At 37.2% G+C, this 20728-nt stretch overlaps 1 protein-coding gene across 1 annotated transcript; it reads right to left on the bottom strand.

Annotated features, from left to right (window-relative positions):
- Positions 1-12519: 12519 nt before the first annotated feature.
- On the bottom strand, positions 12520-16784 carry LOC120089447 (Ribosomal protein L10 family protein). Its single transcript, XM_039046921.2, has 8 exons — positions 16404-16784; positions 15789-15954; positions 14995-15085; positions 14849-14907; positions 14192-14252; positions 13900-13990; positions 13738-13814; positions 12520-12878 (listed from the first exon to the last, which is right to left on the bottom strand). Exons 1-8 carry the CDS (start codon positions 16429-16431, stop codon positions 12762-12764), a joined length of 690 nt encoding a protein of 229 aa, XP_038902849.1. The 5' UTR covers positions 16432-16784; the 3' UTR covers positions 12520-12761.
- Between the last annotated feature and the right edge of the window lie 3944 nt (positions 16785-20728).

Raw genomic sequence — 20728 nt, 5'->3', positions numbered from 1 at the left:
AGGGAAATCTTTAGAAAAGGGGTTAACGAGTTGATCAGTTCAACATTCTTTAGTTCATACATCTTTGTTCTTAGCTTTCTTTCATTTTAAGGCGGAAGCGAGGAAGGAGGTTGTGCCGGCAGATCGTTCTGATAAGCTTGGGAGAGCACCAGAAGCTTCAAGGGCAGAGAGAGGGCCGACACCTGCGGGAGCAGGAACATCTTTAGAACCAAATAGAGATTTCAGTGTAAAAGCCTCGGTCAGCAAGGAATTGCTACTAGGCTCTCTACCTCTAACTTCCATTGTTATTTTGTACTTAAAATCATTTATAAAAATGGAATTTTCTTCTCTATATCTGTTCGCTCTCTATTATTTATGCATGAGTAGCCAAATCAGTTGAATGGGTTGAGAAACATTTAGCTAGCACAACTAGGGAATCTTCATTCTTTGCGATTATCTTGTATTATCTATGCTTCATTCGTCCATTAGAGATACTCGGGAGGGTATTCTAAGGACATGATCTAGACTTGGAAAGGTCAGATTAGAATCTAAGCTCGGAAGAGCCAAATTATAACGCATAATCGAGAGATAGAAGCTTAAGAATGAGCACTATTTGTTATTAACGCATCACATGCATCCTAGAGATAGGATATGATTGTATGCGGTCACCTTGCTTTCATGCATTTTGCATCATCACATAGGACAATAGTAGAGACTTAGAAATAAGCTCTATGGACACTTTTGCATTCAACACATGCATCCTAGATTTAGGAACATTGCATTTGCATTGGAAAATAACTTGCGGTGTATGATGGAGAAAATGTTGTATGATGAGAGTAGTGTTTTTGCTAAACGAAAAGCACTACTTGACCGCGACTCTCGAGCCTTACAAGAAGAGGAGGAAATATTAGCCAGGTGGGAGGCCATCAGGGCCAAACATGCCGAAATATCCCAGCTTATTTCTGAGAGCGAAAGCCTTTTGACACGGCATAAGCTTGAGGCCTCGGAGATGCAAGGGGCGATAAATGAGATCGAGACCACCTCAATCCTTTCTGATAAAGATGTCAAAGCTTTGGATGTCCTACGTCAGATGTTAGAAGTCATGCAGAAGGAGCTGGGGAGCTACCACTGGGTACTTTGACTTGATGTCGCTTGTCTTATTGGATTAGACGTACATCAGTAGGCAGTGGCCTAGGAGTTGTTTTTTTCTTGTTTCTTTCCTTTAGTTACTAGATTCGACTATTGTAGTGTTGGAATCTCTCATATGGAAGTTTTTTTTTTTTTTTTTTATTTCCTCAGTGATGTTCTCCGGCGCCTTATAGCCTTCTTTAAATTTATGCTTCTTTTAATTGTTTATTTATCTATTTATTTAATTTAATTTTTTTACCCTGGACTCATGTGCATACATATATATATATATATTTTGATCACGTGACTAAACTTAAATTTCTTTAAGTTGCCTATGTACCCTTTATAATGACAGGAATTAAGTTGTAACATAGTTCGTATAAAAATTCTTTTTTTTTTTTTTTTTTTTTTTTTTTTTTACATTTGTTAAGCGTAAAACTTATTGAGAAACTTGTCGTTGATTGGGTCGATTCTTAGTTCATCTTGATCAATTATCTTGTATGCTTCGTTTGTGTAGACTTCTTTGACGACGTAGGGCCCATCCCATTTAGGTGTAAACTTATTCCCCGTATGTCTTGTCGTGATGATTGGTCTTCTTACGGCGAGCACTAGATCACCAACTTGAAAATATCGAGGCTTTACATGTTTATCAAAAGCTCACACTTGGTAACATTCCAACGCTTGTTGAGCTTCTAATCATTTTTTATCCAATGCTTCCAACTCTTGGAAACGCAGTTTGGCATTGTCCTCTGTAGTCAACCCCTCTTGCACTGGCATTCTTATCGATGGAATTTCTCTTTCCAAAGGAAGGACAACTTCTACCCCATAAACGAGAGAGTATGGGGCGACTCCTGTAGGGGTACGGTGAGTGGTGCGATAAGCCCACAATACTTCACCGATCTTTTTTTGCCAATCTCTCTTTGACTTGGAGACAATTTTCTTCAACAGATTGCATAATGTCTTGTTGAATGCCTCTGTCAACCCATTTGCTGTGGCGTTATATATGGATGACTTGTACTGCTTGAATTTGAATTTTTCACACAACTTGTCCATCAAACTATTAAAGAATTGTCTCCCGTTATCCGTCACGATTCGATGGGGAATACCATATCGATAAATGATGTGAGTGCGGATAAAGTCCACCACATTTTCTTTCTTAACTTCCCTTAATGCGACAGCCTCAACCCATCTTGAAAAGTAATCAGTGGCTGCGAGGATATAAGAGTGCCCTGATAATGACTTAGGTGTTATAGGACCGACCAAATCAAGCCCCCATGCTTCGAAAGGCCACGAGGCTATAGCCAAATGCAAAGGCTCGAGCGGTTGATGAATGAAATTTGTGTGATATTGATAGGCTTCGCACTTCTTTGCGTATTCCATCGAGTCCTAGATCATCCCCAGCCAATAGTAACCCATTCTTTTCAGCTGGAATTGTAGCTTTGGTCCAACTTGATGCACGCCGTATATGCCTGAGTGTGCTTCCTCTAAAGCCTTTGTTGACTCCTCTTTACCGAGGCATCAAAGGAAGAGTCCTTCAATGGATCGATGGTACAAGACCCTTTTGTAGTAAATAAAATGTGCGGCCCTCCTTCGAACCTCGGTTTTACGGCGGGGGTCATCCGAGAGCCTTCCATGCTTAAGGTAATCTATGATGGGCTGCCGTCAGTCTTCCTCATCGGTTAGGTAGACTGATATCGCATTCATTTTCTCACATGCAGTCCCGATCAGAGGTATAACCCATCTCCGACAAAGTGATATATTAAGGGGCACATTGTCCAAGACCATTAAGACAATAGCTAGATTTTCCAAGGCGTTCGCTTTCTTGTTTTTCATCCTCGGGACATGCTCCAATGTCACGCTTTCGAATTTTTCCATCAACTGGCGAACGTAAGTGAAGTAAGGTTTCAAGTCGTCATGTTTTACATCGCATTGGCATAAAGTTGATTGATTATCAACTTTGAGTCACAAAAATCTCTATACAAGCTACCCCAATCCCCAAAGCCATTTGGAAACCAATTATCAAGGCTTGGTATTCGACGACATTGATTGAGCATAACTTAACAAGTGCGAAGCTATAAGGCAGCATGTATTTTTCTGGCAAAATGAGGACAATACCTGCCTCCGCACCACTTCTTCATGTTGCACCATCAAAGAACATGGCCCACAACCCTGAGGTTTCTATGGAGAGAACTTCATCGTCGAGCAAGTCTTCACTTAACTTCCAATTTGATGGAACGGGTGATCTGCCAATAAGTTAGCCAATGTCTGCCCTTTAACTGCCCTTTTTGGTACATAAACGATGTCGTACTGTTGAAGTATGATTGCCCACTTGGCTAAACACCCCGAGATGATTGGCCTGGACAGAACGTACTCGATGGAATCGACTTTGGTGATTAAGTGGATTGTGAAGGATTGCATGTAGTGCCTCAACTTATCTATGGCGAAAAAAAGCGCAAGGCACATCTTCTCAATAGGAGAATAGTTGATCTCAGCTCCGTTTAGGGTCCTACTTAAGTAGTAGAGAGTACGTTCTTTTCCCTTATCTCTTTCTTGTGCCAACAGTGCCCCCAACGATCTTTCTTGCACTGTGATGTACAGTATCAACGACTTGCCCGCTACTGGGGCTCCTAAGACAGGAGAGCTGATCAGGTACCTCTTTATGCTATCAAAAGCATTTTGGCAAGCCTCATCCCAATCGAATTTCTCTCCCTTTCTCATTAGTCTCTGAAAGGATTGACATTGCCCTACCAGGTTAGAAATAAAACCTCCGAATGTAGGCCAAACGTCCTTGCAAACTTTTCAACTTATGTAGATTCCTTGGTCTTGGCGTCTTCTGGATGGCATCAATCTTGGATCGATCTATCTCTATCCCTCGATGTCTCACAATGAAGCCTAGAAAATTTCCTGAAGTTACGCCAAACACGCATTTGAGAGGGTTCGTCTTTAACTGGTACTTTCACAGGCGATCAACACACAGTTCTTAGATCTTTCAAGTGGTCATGTCGTCGTTTGGTCTTGATCACAAGGTCATTCATATAGCATTCCACGTGTTTGTGCAACATATCGTCAAACACCTTCTGCATGGCATGTCGATAAGTAGCGCCAGCTGAGCCTGCTTAACGGGTCGACACCCCTATTTTGATCGCGAGATGGTGGACTGCTACCTTCGGATCTAGTCCTGGTATCTCTTTGAAGGATCTCTTATCGAAGAGTTCCATAAGCACGTTTGAATCGCTCTGATCTCACAGAGACAAAATACAGCAATATACATTCAAACATACCGTTAAGCAAACAAATCTTAATTATCGACATGCTTTGAACAAGAAAACAACAAGGGAATAAGTGTCATACCAGTTGAAGACGAACTTCAATCTTCGAAACTCAACGCAGCGGAACCCTCCACGCGATCTACCAACACCCAACAGCAGCGTCGACTAAAGCAACACGAACAACCACACGAACACGAACACCGCGGGGACGACACCACCAGAAAAGAGTCTCATGTATTTTCGGAGTGAGAACCCAAAGCGTGGTCTTTGGTGAATTTGGTAGAGGAATGAGAAAGCACAGATCATGTAGGCGATAAGCAAGTGGGAGGGAAAAAGGCGTTATCGCATAGCATGATGCTTATCGTTTAGGAGAAGTTACACAATCGTGTAGGTTTTACTGAACGATCGTTTAGGAAATGGTATACGATCGTTTAGTAAAATCGGCACACACTACAATCGTTTAGAGAAGCTATGCGATCGTGTAGGAATAAATGTGCGATCCGCTTAGGCGCGATGTGGACGATCGTCTAGGCGGAGAGGAGCTATCTTATAGGCTCTCGAAATGCTTAAGCGATCGTTTAGTTTTCACCAGCGCGATCTCTCTAATTTCTTTTGGACGACGATTGAACGATTCAAAAAATGAAAACAATTTTCATTTTAATTCATCGGTTACAATAATCGACTCATTCCCACTAACCCACGTCTAAACGTGATTTTTGGATTAATTATCATATAATTAACCAATTAATTAATAATAAATATAATCATATTATATTTTTAACCAATAGTTTGATATCACATATCTACTATAGTATTTTATCCTTTACTTGATATAAATCATATTTATATCTAATTTCCTACAAAATAATGTATCTCATACATTTAGCCAATTATATCATATAGAATTAACCAGTCCAATTATATCATATATAATCGAACTTCCTCTTGTCAATTTGAAGATTTCAAATTAACCCAAACACTGGTTCTCGACTTTATCCAAGCTATCCAAAATACCTAATGGACCTATGGCTCGAAGCTCCAACGGTCCGTGAATAGCCGACTAAACTCTTTAGCCACGAGATCCACCATTCGCTAACTGTCAAGCATTCCACTAAAGACCAACAGCTGAACTCTTCTTACCACATATATATTTCTATGTTCATTGGATATAACCAATCATGAGTACGATGACCCTTCATAGATGCTCGTAAGTATAGTTGGACCAAATTACCGTTTTGCCCCTGTAATTACATCTCACTCTTTAAGTACCACTGATTCCTCTAATGAACAATATAACATAGTCCAACTATGTGTGAACACCTCTCGGGCCAAGAGAATGTGTGTGGCGCCACATCGTTCAAGCCCCGGAATCAGCCCTTAAGGGAGCTATCTATCTACTTACCCCTGTCTCAGGGAAGAAGTGAATTCCATCTTGTGTAGCTGAGTTCCCAGCTCCCAAATCAGACGAATCCCCAAAATGGTAGGTTTGAATCGACGACCTGGCCTCTCGCACCCATACAAATCAAAGGACCACCCTCAATGGCAGGAGTTCTCAACTCACTCAGGATTGAGGTCATGTTACCTATGGTCATCCTAGTTAAGTGAAGTCTTTATCATGAACGGTGTTATATAACGAGACGTTAACACTTTGTGGTCAGGTCTTATACAAACTCTTTGTATAGAATGCTCTCGCTCGCATGTCCCCAACACGAATGATCCGGATCAGACCATCTGTGACAAGTCACAACACTTGTGATCATTCCACAAAGCGGGCCGCATCCGTAGCGTTACCAAGATAAGGTTTCCCTTCTATATCCATATACTACAGACTATTTTGGTTATCACTCAAGACATGATCCACTTGTATATCACCACATACATGCTTGAGTCACATACAGATAACCAAGGATTTTATGTTTATTAGTTTGTGGTAAAGCAAATAAAACAAGTAACTGAGCAAAATACAAGATGTGAAGTAAATATCATATATTATACAACACAAGCGTTCGTACAAACTATTTACAAACTATTGGACACAAGACTTTAGGGCATCAATTCCAACACTCTTCGTATGACCAAGCGAAAACATCCCTGTATTTGGTGAGCAAACTCATGTATTCGCCCTCTTCCCCTTCCAAGAGGGACACATTGATGAAAGTCGGACGCGACTCCTCTGTTGTACCCAGATGTGCCTCTTTTAGCTCGTCCACCGTGGATTGACCACCGTTCTCTAGACCTTGTGGAACGTCCTCCACTTCTTCCTCGGACATACTTTCTTCAGATTCTTCTAAGATGGTGATGTAGTGGCACGAAGTTTCGCCTTCCTCCTGCTCTAAATTTCCATTTTGAGGAATGGTGAGAACAACGTCGCGCCTCTTTACTTTGAGCAAGCCCTCACTTGTGTTTAAAGTAACGAAGGTCTTTCTCTTCATGCGTGAGAGGACGGTACTACGGATTTCTCCATCACTTCTTGCCTCTCCCGATGGCTTCTTGTTCGATGGCCTTTCAGCGTCTTTAAGGTCGAAGCGTCGTTAAATTGACGCTCAGGGTATCGGCCCCCTCTTTCTTATAGTCACTTCGGGGCCTTCCCCTTTGTCTCACAAGAGACATATTCATCAAGGGGATCTTCAACCCTCTTGTGCTTCAGGCGATCAAAAACGGGAGTGCAAGGTTTTCCTTTGCTTTCCTTTGGAACTGCACCTAGTCTCTTAAAGGCTGACGGTCGCGCCACCACCTGTGGTTAACAGATGATTTCCTCCTTTTCTTCATTTGACAGAGTCAACCTTTGAAAGACTAAGCGTCGAGTAGCTCCGGGAATCATATGTGGACTTCCCCTTTCTGCTTTTGTCATGCTCAATCTCTCGAAGACCAAGGCGCGTATGGCAGACGGTCTAATACAGTCAAAGGCTGAGGTTCTTTTATCTTTTCCCTCCTTTTCCCCTGTATCATCGACTTTTTCTACAGTGATATGATTGTTGTTGGCCACTTCCCCCTTCGCCTTTCTGATTATGTGGATTGGCTCTGACGATTCATATCCGAGTCCCGCCCTTGATATACGTATAGTGTGTCCCTTTTGCAAAAGCTTCTTTTGGGTCGATGAGAGTCGGGGTTGATCATAATTCTTCAATCTCTTGAACTCAGTGTGAGTTGTGAAGTCATAACCCGCCTTCGCCAACAACTTGTAAGCTTTAGGATCGAATCCGTCTTTAGTTCGCTTCTTGGGCAGATTTAACTCTGTCACTTCCGTCTCCGGCTTGCGGACTTCCTGCTTCGTTATTGGCGTGAGAGGTGTGACAAAACTCTCATTTAGAATTTCTATGTCACCAACCTGCAAACTTTTTGAGCATTCCGTAAAAGGTGACTCACCATTTTTCCGTCTCAGCAAAGGGACATTGCGTAGAATCGAAGGCTTTGAGGCTTTTTTATCCCTCACCATGGGTGTCTCTCCAACACTGGGGGATGTTCCACTCTCTTTTGGGCTGGAGGCTTGTACGTTGCTACCCATCCCTTTCTCTGTGTCTATTGGCGACCTTGACCGGGATCCACCTGCTTTTTTTGCCAGTGAGGTCTCTATTGATATTGTTTCACTAGAATTCTCGCTCTTTAGGCAAAATTTCGCATCTACAAAGTGGGATTCAGCCTCAGAAAACGGATTAGAGTCTACTTCAACTTTCTTAATCCCATCCTGGTAGAACTTGAAACACTGATGCAGTGTTAATGTAATCACACAATTCCCGTGAATCCAAGGGTACCCTAATAGCAGCCTGTAGGTGGTCTTCGAGTCTATCACATGAAACAACGCATCGGCCTTCAGATCGTCAATGAGGAGCTCTAAGCATATCATGTCTATCGCCCTTTGGCTACCTTGATTGAAACCCTGAATTACTAATTTGTTGTTTGATAGCTCTTCCATGAGTATGCCCAGCTGTTTCATAGTCGTCTTAGGCATTATATTGACGGCGGATCCGTTATCGATGAGGATTCGACCCACTCTCTACTCTCGAATGTATCCGGAGACGTAAAAGGGCCTATTATGAAATTTAGATCCCCGTAGTAGATCTTTGTCTGAGAAGCCTATGGATGTACAACGCGAGGCATACACATGTGTTGCAGAGATCGATACACCAGATGCGTTGGATTCCAACGATGCCTCAATGAGGGTCATCTTGGCTTCTTGCGAGAGTGAAAGCAGGTCGTCTATGCTAAATGATGATAAGCCCTTTGGCTCTTCTATCGATTTTAATGGGCATGGGAGGGTATCTTTGTCTTCCACAGTACTGATAGCATGACATATAGCAGCCTTTGGCGTCTCTTCTAAACCCCAATCGTAGAAGTTCTTCGGGAGAAAATCTGTCAATGTCACCTGTCGCCTGCGGTGAGGAACATCCTCGTCTCCCTCGTCAATAGCCTTGGGCCTCCAGGCCTTATTTCTTCCATTCCTTTTATGTGTTTTGCTCCCTCTTCTGTAACTTTGATAAGAGTGTGACTCTTTTTGGGTAGAGTTCAATCTTTTCTTCTTACGACATGTCACAAGGATCCAACCTTCATTATCGCCATTATCAACACGCTCTCCTCTATTTTGAGGATCTGTGGCTTGGACCTCCCGTTGAAACCGCACAACCACAGGTTCGAAGGTCCCAAACTGGACCAAACTCTCACTTTCTTCATAATGTATGATTGGTGCCAACACGCTTGGAGTTATTGTCACCGCGACATGATTTGTTTGGACCACTTCGTCTATATCCAACTCTATTTTTCTCTCACGGGCCAACTTGAGGATCAACTCCTTCAATACAAAACTTTTTTCAACTGAGTGGCTAACGACCCTATGATACTTGCAGTAATTGAGGTCGTCCACTTTGTCGGCTTGTTTCGGTTGTTTACATTCCGGTAGCTAGATAAGGTGATTCTCCAGCAGTTGCTCAAGCATATCCGCAACGTCGGAGTCAGGGAATGGGTAGACTTTTTCCTGCCGCTCCTTCAGAGTTAGACGACGTCTTTCTCCCCCTTCGTCTTTCTTTTCCATCTTCTTCTCTTTTCCTTTTGAGGAAAACTTCAATGGGTCGTATTAACGATCATTGATTCCTTTATGGAGCCCTTCACAATCTTCTTGGCGCCCTTCACAATCTTCTCGGTGCCCTTCACTTCCTTCTTATCTTTCTTCAGTTCGTGGATTAGAAAATCCTTCGTTCCCCTATTGGCGACACTTAGCTCCATGTCGTGGGTGCGAGTCGCCAATTCTTCAAAGGTATGGGGCTTTATTCCCTGTAGGATATAGAGGAGTTCCCAGTGCATACCCTGCATGCACATTTCCACAACAAATAATTCGGTAAGTCGGTCTTTATAGTTCAGACTCAGAGCCTCCATCGGTTGATGTAGTCGATGATCAGCTCCCTTTTCCATTTCTTGGCTTTTGTCAGTTCCATCATCTTGACGGTGCATCTAGTGCTGTAGAAGCAATTCAAGAATTCTCTTTCAAGTTACTCCCAACCGTCGATCACCTCAGGTTCTAAGTCTGTGTACCAGTCAAAAGCGTTTCCTTTGAGGGTTCTAACGAACTGCTTGACTAGTAGATCTCCCTTTGTTGCGGTATTCTCGCATGTTTCTACAAAGTGGACGATGTGTTGCTTTAGGTTGCCCTTTTCGTCGAATTGCTGGAACTTTGGGGGTTGATACCCTGCAGGCATTCTCAAGTTGTCGATCATCTAGGTGTACGACTTGGAATACATGAAGGAAGTCTCAGACGGGTCTCCATACTAAGCCCTTATGGAGGTCATGATCATGTCTTGCAGTTGTTGGACCGATAGAGAGGCCACCGAAGTTGACTGTTGTAGCTGGTTTTCTTGCAACGCGATTTTCTCCTTGTTAGTTGCTTTGACCGTGGGTGCTTGGCTTGATTCGGCAGCCTCTCGAGACTGCATTTGTTCTCTCAGGGCAGCGAACTCATGGTCTCGCTCCTCGACGACTTTCATTAGAAAGTTGATCTTCCTTTCCATTTCTGCCATGGTCGCTTTAGCTGTCACATCTGCCATCATGACAGAAATCACCTCTGACTGTGAACCCCCTTTCGGCTTGCTGGAGGCAGAAGTAGAGTTGTTAAATAGGGAGTTCTCCTTGATGACAACCCCGCCTTGTGGGGACTCAGTCATTTGCCTCAAGATGTTGTGCACGATGAGGAAGCTTTGCTCTTGCTTCTACGTAACTTCCCTTGAGCGATTGCGGGTGACAGATCTCGTGTAAGAGCTGTTTGTGGAGAAAACTCTGGATGCCATCTTCTTTGGTGTCATTTGTCTTGTTTGGATGCTGAGAGAAAGATGGGAGGTAGAAAGGTCGCACTGGGCGTGCCAATTTGTTCACACGAGGTTTCCGGAGAAACGTTTTCGTGGAGTTGAACTTGAGTTGATGTTGATGTCAAGGTTGACTTGATGCGATATGGTTCGATCTCTAGTACTTGATCCTCTGATTCTTTCTCGGTTGGGTGGATGTGCTTGATTTGAAGAAGAAAAACACCGAATGTTCTTGAAGTAGAAGTCTTGGAAGAATGTTCGTGTCTTTAAGGGTCTTCTGTTTTCTAGGAGTGCAGTTTCAGGAGTCTTGAGAGTCTTTTGATGAATTCTCTCTAGGCTCTCTAAATGTAGAATTACTAACCCTTGGAATGAGAAGAGTTCTTCTATTTTTAGAGCTCTCTGATGTGCCTCATGGACTTAGGTCTGACCTTTTGGGCCTTATTAATTGGACTTGGGCCTGACCTTTGGTCCCTATTAATTGGACTTGGGCCTTATTAATTAGATTTGGGCCCATTTTAGCATTTTAGGCCCAAATTAAGCCGATATTTAGGCGTAATTGGAGCAACGCCCAAATTATAATGTCAAATTGGACGAAATTAATTTTACTCAACCCAACGTTCATGACGTCATTAGAATCCATCTTCAATTCCAATTTGGGACCCGCGTTGACTCTTAACTAGTCCCAAATTTTGGACATTTCGTCGTTAATTTAATAAATGACTTGGCAATCCGTGATTAGTCCGAAATTTCTCCTCCAACAATGTCTTTATACTTTAAAAACTTCATTCCGATTCTTATATTATATTTTCAACTTTGGTTCATTTTGGTCCTTGAATTTTCAAAAAGTTGTCATTTTTATCCTTTAAAATTGAAAACAAAAGGACCAAAATGGTCACTTTTCTATAAGAACCAAACTTAACTAAAGTTAAAAATACACGGACCGATATGAGCATCTTTAAAATATAAATACCAAAATAAACCAAACCAAAAGTATAAAAACTAAAGTAGTATCTAAAATTCTCAAATAAAACAAGATTGTACATTCAATTGCAACCAAGGATTAAAATAATGTATTTGTAGGTTGGAGTATTTAATATCAATATTAAGGATTAATCAATATTTTGGACAAATTGCAAAAACCACACAAGTATGTAGTAATTGCAATTATACCCTTAAACTTTCTATTCTAAAACTTAGACCTCTAAACTTCTATAAATATTAATGTTGGACCTTCAATCTTACAATGATTTTATAATTAGATCCACAATTGGCAAAAATCGAACGCTTACACTTGTACAAATGTTACATTTATACAATTATGTATATTTGAAGGAAAGTTCACTCAAAATTTAAAGTTTAAATGTATAAATACAACTACCACCATCAACAGTATTTTTTACAATTTGCCCCAATAATTTTTATATTTTCTTAGCAACAACATTTTTTTGTATCTTTCATAAATACACATTAACCATTTCGATATTTCCAAAACTAAATAAGAAACTAAAATGATTAAAAGGATACAAATTAAATCTTTGAAATTAATAAATAAATAAATAATTTGTCAAAATAAACTTAGCTTACACGACCTCCTAAAGGGACTCCCCCATTCCATCTCCGAAAGGGGGAAAAAATCAACTTCAAATCATATGTGCAAACCAGTAACTTTGCAATTTCAATATAAAAAATTTTTGTTCAACCATTCTTAGTGAGTCTTTCAATTTCACTGGTTAGAATTCGATCAAGAATATCATGTCCAAAGGAAGTAAAGCCAAGCCCAATGACTGGATTAATAATACTATTCAAAATCTACCACATCACCGTACCAGTTGACTATCTCACTAAACACACAAAAAAAAAAAAAATGATGATTTCTTTGAGTTGTTGAACTAGAGAACACTTAAAAGAGCAATATTTGGTAGTAGACTAATATTTCTACAGTAATTTAAAAAACAAACCAAAATCAGAAGGATGAAGTTGGAATCCCAATCATATATATTTTATGGCATTGAATCCCATGGAGAGGCATTGCATTGCTTTCATATATATTATCCTAATTTGGTAAATAATAATGGGGATTCCTATATGTTGGAGAGATTTAGGCAGATTCAACGTCAGAATTATCTGGTCCATCAATGTAAAGTTCAAAGTCACCGGGGCTCCATCTGCAGACCAAATGCAGCCGAAAAGTTGCCATCCTTATCCCCAACGCACGCTGCAACCAAATCAAATCATACCAAACCAAACATCTCAATCATCATTCAAACGACAATGTCAAAATATAATGTCCCTTAGTCTCATATTTCAACTAAGTCAACCGATATCGGGTTTCAGTTAACATTTTAGACTAAATTTTCATTGTTTGGAAATAAAATGTCTGGCTTATGGAGCGGTACCTAAAAATGATGACCCCAGACAATTACTTCTAGGGATATAGAAACAAATATCAAAGTTATTTGTTATCAAATCCTTCTTACCGAACAACCTATCACACAAATGTACAACCCATAGAACAATAAAAGAAATTTTATTCAAGTAAGGTCATAAACAGCCTACCGTCTTCAGAAAAGAAGAAACAAATAAAAGTCCTTTCTCTCCGGAACTGCAAATTGCTTGATAAAATATCAAACTTGCAGAACAAAAACAAGAGGAAGGAATCGACAATTTGTTCTATGCCCACACTGAACAACCCGGTTCTCTTTAATAGACACTCAGTTCTCTCGATGGCAATATAAAAAAAAGCCTATAAAAAGAATGTTTTCCTCATCGTACTTATTCCAAACACACCCTTAATTTGAGATGGGAGTGGGAAGTGACAAAAACCCTACTACCAGAACAAATCTATTGAACCTCATTTGGAAGACTCTAGTGAGGTTTCATGTTTAGTTTTGGGCTTCAGTTGCAAAGTTATTTTGTAATTATTCCCTAGGTTAGCTTTTTGTGGACTTTTTTTTTTTTGTATGCCCTTGTATTCTTTTATTTTTTTTCTCAATAAAAGTTGTTGATTCTATCAAACAAGTGAGTCAAATTCAATATATGTTTAAGGAAAGAGCAGGCCACAAAATGATGCAAACCAGTATGCCGGCTGACTCCGGTGATAGAGACTTGCCCTCCTCGCATACAACAAAGTCTGATACAAGCTCCACCACACCTGTTCCACGAAGAATTCTGATTTATAACCAACAAACTTTTTACTATAAGTAGGGCTTGCAGGCACAAAGTGTGTATTTACTGACCCTTATTCAAACGGACAGGCAACCCAAGCTTCCGTAGAGAAGGCTCCATCTCATGGCTAAACTGCTCCAGAGGACCTTCCTTGAGCTCAACCTGATATCATTAAACATCAACAAAGCAACCAACCACCAAGTTCATACATATCATAACACAGATTATATAAAATGATACTAGAACTTTTTGTTGAATCACCACATTCAAAAAGTGCAATCAGATTTAGAACCATGACAAATAAAAATCAGTTTATTACAAAAGAAAACTCAATAAATGTCATGTGTTCAAAGGGGCACAAACCTTTTCTGTGGCTGCACTTCCAGTCCTTGCATAATCATAATCTACATACTCGTTAAATAACCTGCATAACAAAACATTAAAAATTACATCAATCATTAATGTAAAACAAAGAAAATACCGAGCATTTTCTTTTAAGCAATTTAATCTTAAAGTCCCTTCTTACAGAATTGAAATGCTAACCATGTAATACAAAGTTGGATTTTTTTTGGGGCAAATTTTTCATTTTTTTTAATATCCGTGAGTGTCCAAGCCAGCTTTCTTGCACCTAAACTAATCTCACGAGTCAACCTGACTAACCCTACAACATTTGAGTGTCAAGAAAACAAGTAGGAAATTAATTTCTAGGTAGGTGGCCACCACGGATTGAACCCTTGACATCCTAGCCATTTATTGAGACTATGTCTCCTTTTTACCACTAGGCCAACCTATGATAATTGACAAAATTTTCATTTTTAACATGCCTTTTTCAAACTAAAATTTCAGAATTTTGTATTCCCAGATATGGAAATTTATTGAGCACAATTTATCCGATCCTTCAATTGCTAAACTAAAACAGAAGGCATAGTTAATTAAATTGGAAATAGCAACTTAACAATTTATAACTTTTAGCAGAGTTTGTCAATGTGAAAACTTAAAAGTAGTGCATGTCTGGTTTACCTCTCAACCTCTTCTTTTGGTAAGTTTGTGAAACAAAGTCCAGTATTTCCATGCAGAAGCTGAAAAATAGAAGAGTGAACGTTACTTCCTAAAGTCTACAGAAAAAGAACATTTGAAGTATATGCAATGAGAAAAAAGAGATTCACCTTGGAAACCTTGTGAAGGCCTGGTCGAATCTCATTAGAAGCACTTCGACCGAGAGAAACTTGCATGACTTTATTTGCTCCAAAAAACAATCTATCCATTGGGGGAAACAGTCAATTTGGGAACCCACATAAACAACTCAGTCTTGGTCAGGTCAGGTCAGTTCACATCAATTCATTAGAGAAATAGAAAGGTCATGCATGACATCTCAAAATGCCACTCAGCAGCAGTTCAAAAATTGCATTAAATGGGTTTCACAAACATAATATCCCGATTATTTACCAATTATCCTCATTAAACATTTCTACACTTTAAAAAAGTCAACGAGCAGCAGAGGCATAATACAATATGTACAACTAAATATATTTCCAAAGTTGAGTAATACAATTTCAATAACATTGATGCCTTAAAGAGGATGAAGAATGGAGGACATGTTAAGACACATGTACACAAGCAGCAGGCTGCAGCCAAAGGTTGTAACCTCCTTTTCGAGGTGAATCTTTTTAAAACAAGGAGAGAAGGTTAATATGTAATCATGGAAACAATTGCTGTTACCACAACCTACTAAAATTGTTGTTTTCAGTCATTAAGGCAACCACATGTTCTCATCTTTTCTCCTAAGACATGCTATTCATCTTTCTTTTGAGTTCTAAAACATGCTATTCATTATTTACATCTTTCCCCATACTAACCAGAAGCCAACCAAACAATATAAAGGAATTTCATTCTCATCACTAATCAATAATTGAAATGATGCAGCAAATAAATAATAGAGAAGTCAGGAAATACAACTTGCCTGCTAGATGACTTCAGTTGCTCCCTGAGTTCCTTAAACTTGAGGTTTCTCATGTTCTCAACAGTGAAAACAAAAATTGAGTTGTAATTTTCCACAGCCTGCCTGATCAGCTCCACCATTGATTTCTTGTGTTCCCTTCCTTTCTTCTTGGTTTTTGATAAAGTAACTGCATTTATCCCACGGAACAATTAGTCAAAAACACTAAGCTCCAACAGACTAAATGTTCATATTTTTCCTCTTTCTTTGTAAGTTAAGAACCACACAAGTTTGACACTGAATACTACCACCACAAGTCATTTAACTTCTTAAACTGCCTCATACAAATTAACCCATAATATAACTAACCATGTAACCCATATTCAACAAGAACCTTGAATTAAAAGAACAACATTTAGAAAGCAAGTCATTAAGTTCTCCAAGGTTTACTGTTATTTGGGTTCTGTTTAACAACATTGATATCTCAATAATGACCAGAGAAGCTAAAATCTATTTCTTTTAATATGGAAAACAAGCAAGATAAACAGAACAGCAAAAACACAAAATAACGCGACAGATTCAACTTCTTGCAGCAGGAAACAATGCATAGATATGTGCAAAAAGCGGATTAAAACAAACCTGGTCTATCACGCTTCGACTTGGGCATCTTTTATTGCTGCAAGAAAACCTTGACACGGACCCAGAGATGGAGTTTTGCAGCAGTAGAGAGGGGGATAAGAGGAGGAGAAAGAAAATTGAGTGCGGAGGTGTACCGGCGACCGATAATGGCAGCGATGGAGAGAGAGAAGGGAAGAAGAAAGAACTCAAATATGGTTGCAGATTTGGCTATGTCTGCCGCAGGGAGCGAGGGGAGCAATGCAATACTGAAATAGAGAAGAAGAAGTGTTGGGTCTAGGGTTTATGTTCTTATTTGAGTTTTCTACCCACTAGTGTTTTATCTTTTATCAATATTTCTAATTTTTAATTTTTTTTTAATATTTTGTTGATATTTCATTCAATGTAATTACTTTTAAAGATTACTTGGGATAATTTTAGACATCCTCATAACATAAGTGTGACAAAATATCAATTTACACCCTCCTCAATTTTAGGATTGGTATAAACTGTAAAATTTTATAAATGTAATAGTTTATACTATCTATTAAATTATCTTTGGAAAAACTTCATCTCAAACTTATATATCTATCAAACTCTTAAATTTTTAAAATCAATAAATTTAAATTCTTGATCAGAATTTTATTTAAGAAGTCCATGCATTTAATCAAGTCGTCTATGTTGTAAAATTAAATTTTAAAAATTCTACACATATTTGAGAATAAATACATGAACATTTGAGAATGTAATTGACCCAAATCATAAGTTTCAAAAAAAATATTAGTTGAATGAAATCTCGTGGAGGTGTAAATTGATACAATCACGAAACTTTAGGATTTAAAGTGATACAATTATTAACTTAGAGTTTTTAGTTTATATAACCTCTAAGTTTAGAGGTAAAATTGATATTTATCCTAAATTTTTTTTGATTTTTTTTTAAAAGAACAGTTAAAATATATGTCTCTAATATTTGAGTATTTTTTATTTTTTTTTAACTTATTGGAATGATTTCAACATTTTAAATTTAGTCCTTTCTGTTTTAACAAATTTTCTACGTCTTAGAGATGTAACCATCCATAAAAATATTGATTTTTTTTAAACTAAAAAAAGTTCTACAGAATAAATAAACTATAACTATTTCTATTAGTAAATTAAGAAGAGAGACGACGATCAAGAACAAAAAGAAAAATTGACATGTAGTCATTCTTGAAGTTTAAATTCCTCGTACCCTCTCGTGTACTATATGTATGTGTGCGTATATATATTTGTATGTTGTTTCATTTATTATCTTTTCATAGCCTGTTGTTTTACTTTTTTTTAATTTTAATAGTATATTGTATTCCTAGATAGATGATGTTTTACAAAGATAAGATTAAGTATAAATTTAAGGACCTGTTTGGGGGCCCAATATCTTATGTGAGGAGATGATATAGTCCCTATATTGTTGTTTGACCTACATATATCATCTCCCCCTTTCACTTACTTAACATGTGCACAGTAACCCTCATTTAACAACTCTCTCAACTTATCTACCCCAACTTCCTATGTTTCTTCTTCTCATACCCGATCGTCACTCTCTCCTCCCTTCCTATGGCTCACTTACGTTTTTATTTCTTTATTCTTTTCTTGAGTTTATTTCATTATACTTCGGATGTAATTCTTTTTCCACGATATCCATTTTATTAATAAACCATGGTATTTCAATCTAGTTCTATGCACCCATTTTTTACTTTCAATTTTCATACATCGTTTTTTCCTCCAGTATCTTGTGATAGAGTATATTAATAATTTATTATCTATAAATTATGTCATTCAAGTTTTCATTTTTATTTTCTTAGTATACCAATTATTTATCTATATAATACCCATTAAAAGATCACAATAGTTTGGATTAAATCTTTATACACAATTTCTCAAAAAAAAAAACTCTTTTATACAACATCAATATTAAAAAAACCCATCATAAAACCTCAATAGAAAATTCATCCGTGAATATATATGAGAAAAGTCTTAACGAAATCCCTAAAATCAAACTGAAGCAAAACGTTTTTTTTAAATGTCTCGCTAAAATATTTAACTGATCATTTATTACCTTTTAGTTTTCGATGATTTTTAAAAATTAAATTTATAAATATTACTTTCACTCGTTTATTTTTATTTTTTATTTGTCTTACTTTTGAACACTCTTTTCAAAATTCAAATCATGATTGAAAATTATATATATACATACACACATAAATACATACATATGTATGTATTTATGTGTGTATGTATGTATGTATGTATGTATGTATTAAAAAGTGGAAAAATGTTTTAGAAAAAAAGTTGGTATGTTTATCTCTGGCTTAAAATTAAATTTTGTATTTTTAAATGTTGGTATTTCGTTGACTATTTACGATTAATCTTAAATTTTGACTGAGTTTTTTTAAACAACAATAATAAATAATTATTTAAAAGATAATAATTGAATACTAAAAACTGAATTGATACAATAATTGAATTATAAGATTAAAAACAACGTTCATACAGGCAAATTATTTTAGAGTAAAAAACTGAACCATATAATGACATATAAACTCTGTATATCCAAACACAGACATATCAACTCAGACATAACAACTCTGTACACCCAAACACAGACATATGAACTCGACAACACAATTTTGCACCACAAACACAGACATCAAAACTCTTCACAACTTATATCATCTCAACACCTTAAACAGGCCCTAAACTGTTTAAAAAACTATTTGAAAAGAAAAGGTACTCCAAAACTATTTGTAAAACATTTTTTTTTTAATAATCTTCTTTGAGTTATAAATCTTAACTTCCCATATATTTTCACCATCTCTTGGCTCAAACAAATATTTCCAAAATCTCTCTCAAACCTCTCTCAAATTTATTTTTTCTTCAGCAACATCTAAAGATAAATTTATTAATTGTCTCATACCCTCTCGTTCTCTCATGCACAACAATCAAATATATATTGAAGAAACAAAGCTCCAACAATGGTGCATCAATCAGTGCATACATTTCGATTATAATTAAATTAAATTAAAGAATAACCATATTTTCATTCAATAGGGTTTATGGTTTGAAATTTCAATTTTATGTTTTGAATTTAAGTTTCTTAGTGATTCAACCAATTGACAGTGTGTGCATAGACGAATGTTTGTTTAGAAATTATTTGTATGTTATTCTCATTATTGTCATTTATAATATAGAGTAAAAACAACAAAATCTATACATTTTGATTGTATTGATGGTAATTATATGACAATTTTTCTTTGTTAAAGAAATATCTTGGAGCCTAAAAAATTAACATTAGTGTATAAATTAAATTCACAATACACTTTAGGCTTGATTTTTTAATTATTGAGATCAATGTTGAACATTTTATTTAATTTCTTATCCTTAAACCTATACAACACAAATGGGTATACATCGTGAAAAGGAACCTTTATTTTGTTCTAATAAAACGATTGAATAAAAATATAGTTATTGATAGAGTTTATATCCTAAATCTCGTAGTCTATGTAAATTTGTAAACAAATTATTAATAAATAAATAAAGTGTTTATTTAATTAATAAAGTATTTTATTATTTGCATAATAAAAAATCCAATAAACTAAGATCCGATGTTACTTAATGTAACTTGAACATTATGTAATTGACATATAACTTGATTGTGTTTAAGGAATAACATGAAAGGTATATAGTATATGGATAATGTTGGGTACTTTATCCTAGTAACACTATGGATATAATTTACTTTGTAAATATTACAACAATTGTAAGTGTTACAAACAATTGCAAGTGGAGGTATCCTATACAGTAAACTTGTATAAGATCGAACCATGAAATATAATCTTTCTTTGTAACACCGTTAATTTAAGAGAATTATATTTCAAATGATAACTATGTAACTCGATCTCAATCCTAAATGAGTTATGAACTCATGCTCATAAGGATCGTTCTTTGATTTGTATGGGTGAGAGTGTTTTTAGCTGCCGACTCAATATGCCTACCATTTTGGGAACTATAGATGAAATTGACTCCAGGACTTGAACAATGATGTCTCACTCTGGCCTAAGAGGAACTTTGTTTATATTTGGACCATAAAAAAGAATTGTTCATTAGAGGATCCGTGGTACTTAAGGTAGGTAACTACAAGGGTAAAATAGTAATTTGATCCAACTGTAAAAACGAACAATTTGTGAGGGGTTGACTTACAAAATATGGTTAATTCAATGGATACACAAATATATCATAGTTCATAGGAGTGCATCTATGGGTCCTTAGTGGAGTGCCTCATAGCAAATAAATGTTGATTATTTTAATTAAAGAGT

This window comes from Benincasa hispida, chromosome 10 (assembly GCF_027475165.1).
Source record: "Benincasa hispida cultivar pf3 chromosome 10, pf3_genome.v1.1, whole genome shotgun sequence".
Lineage (NCBI taxonomy): Eukaryota > Viridiplantae > Streptophyta > Magnoliopsida > Cucurbitales > Cucurbitaceae > Benincasa > Benincasa hispida.
The sequence above is the reverse complement of the archived record's forward strand: the minus strand, read 5'-3'. Positions and strand labels throughout refer to the sequence as shown.

Excerpts from the sequence above, each read along its gene's own strand:
- LOC120089447 (XM_039046921.2), bottom strand. The coding sequence starts at position 16,431 with ATGCCCAAGTCGAAGCGTGATAGACCAG. Across the intron at positions 15,955-16,403 it reads GTCGAAGCGTGATAGACCAG|TTACTTTATCAAAAACCAAG; the intron begins GTTTGTTTTAAT and ends GGATAAATGCAG. Across the intron at positions 13,991-14,191 it reads GAAGTGCAGCCACAGAAAAG|GTTGAGCTCAAGGAAGGTCC; the intron begins GTTTGTGCCCCT and ends TAATGATATCAG.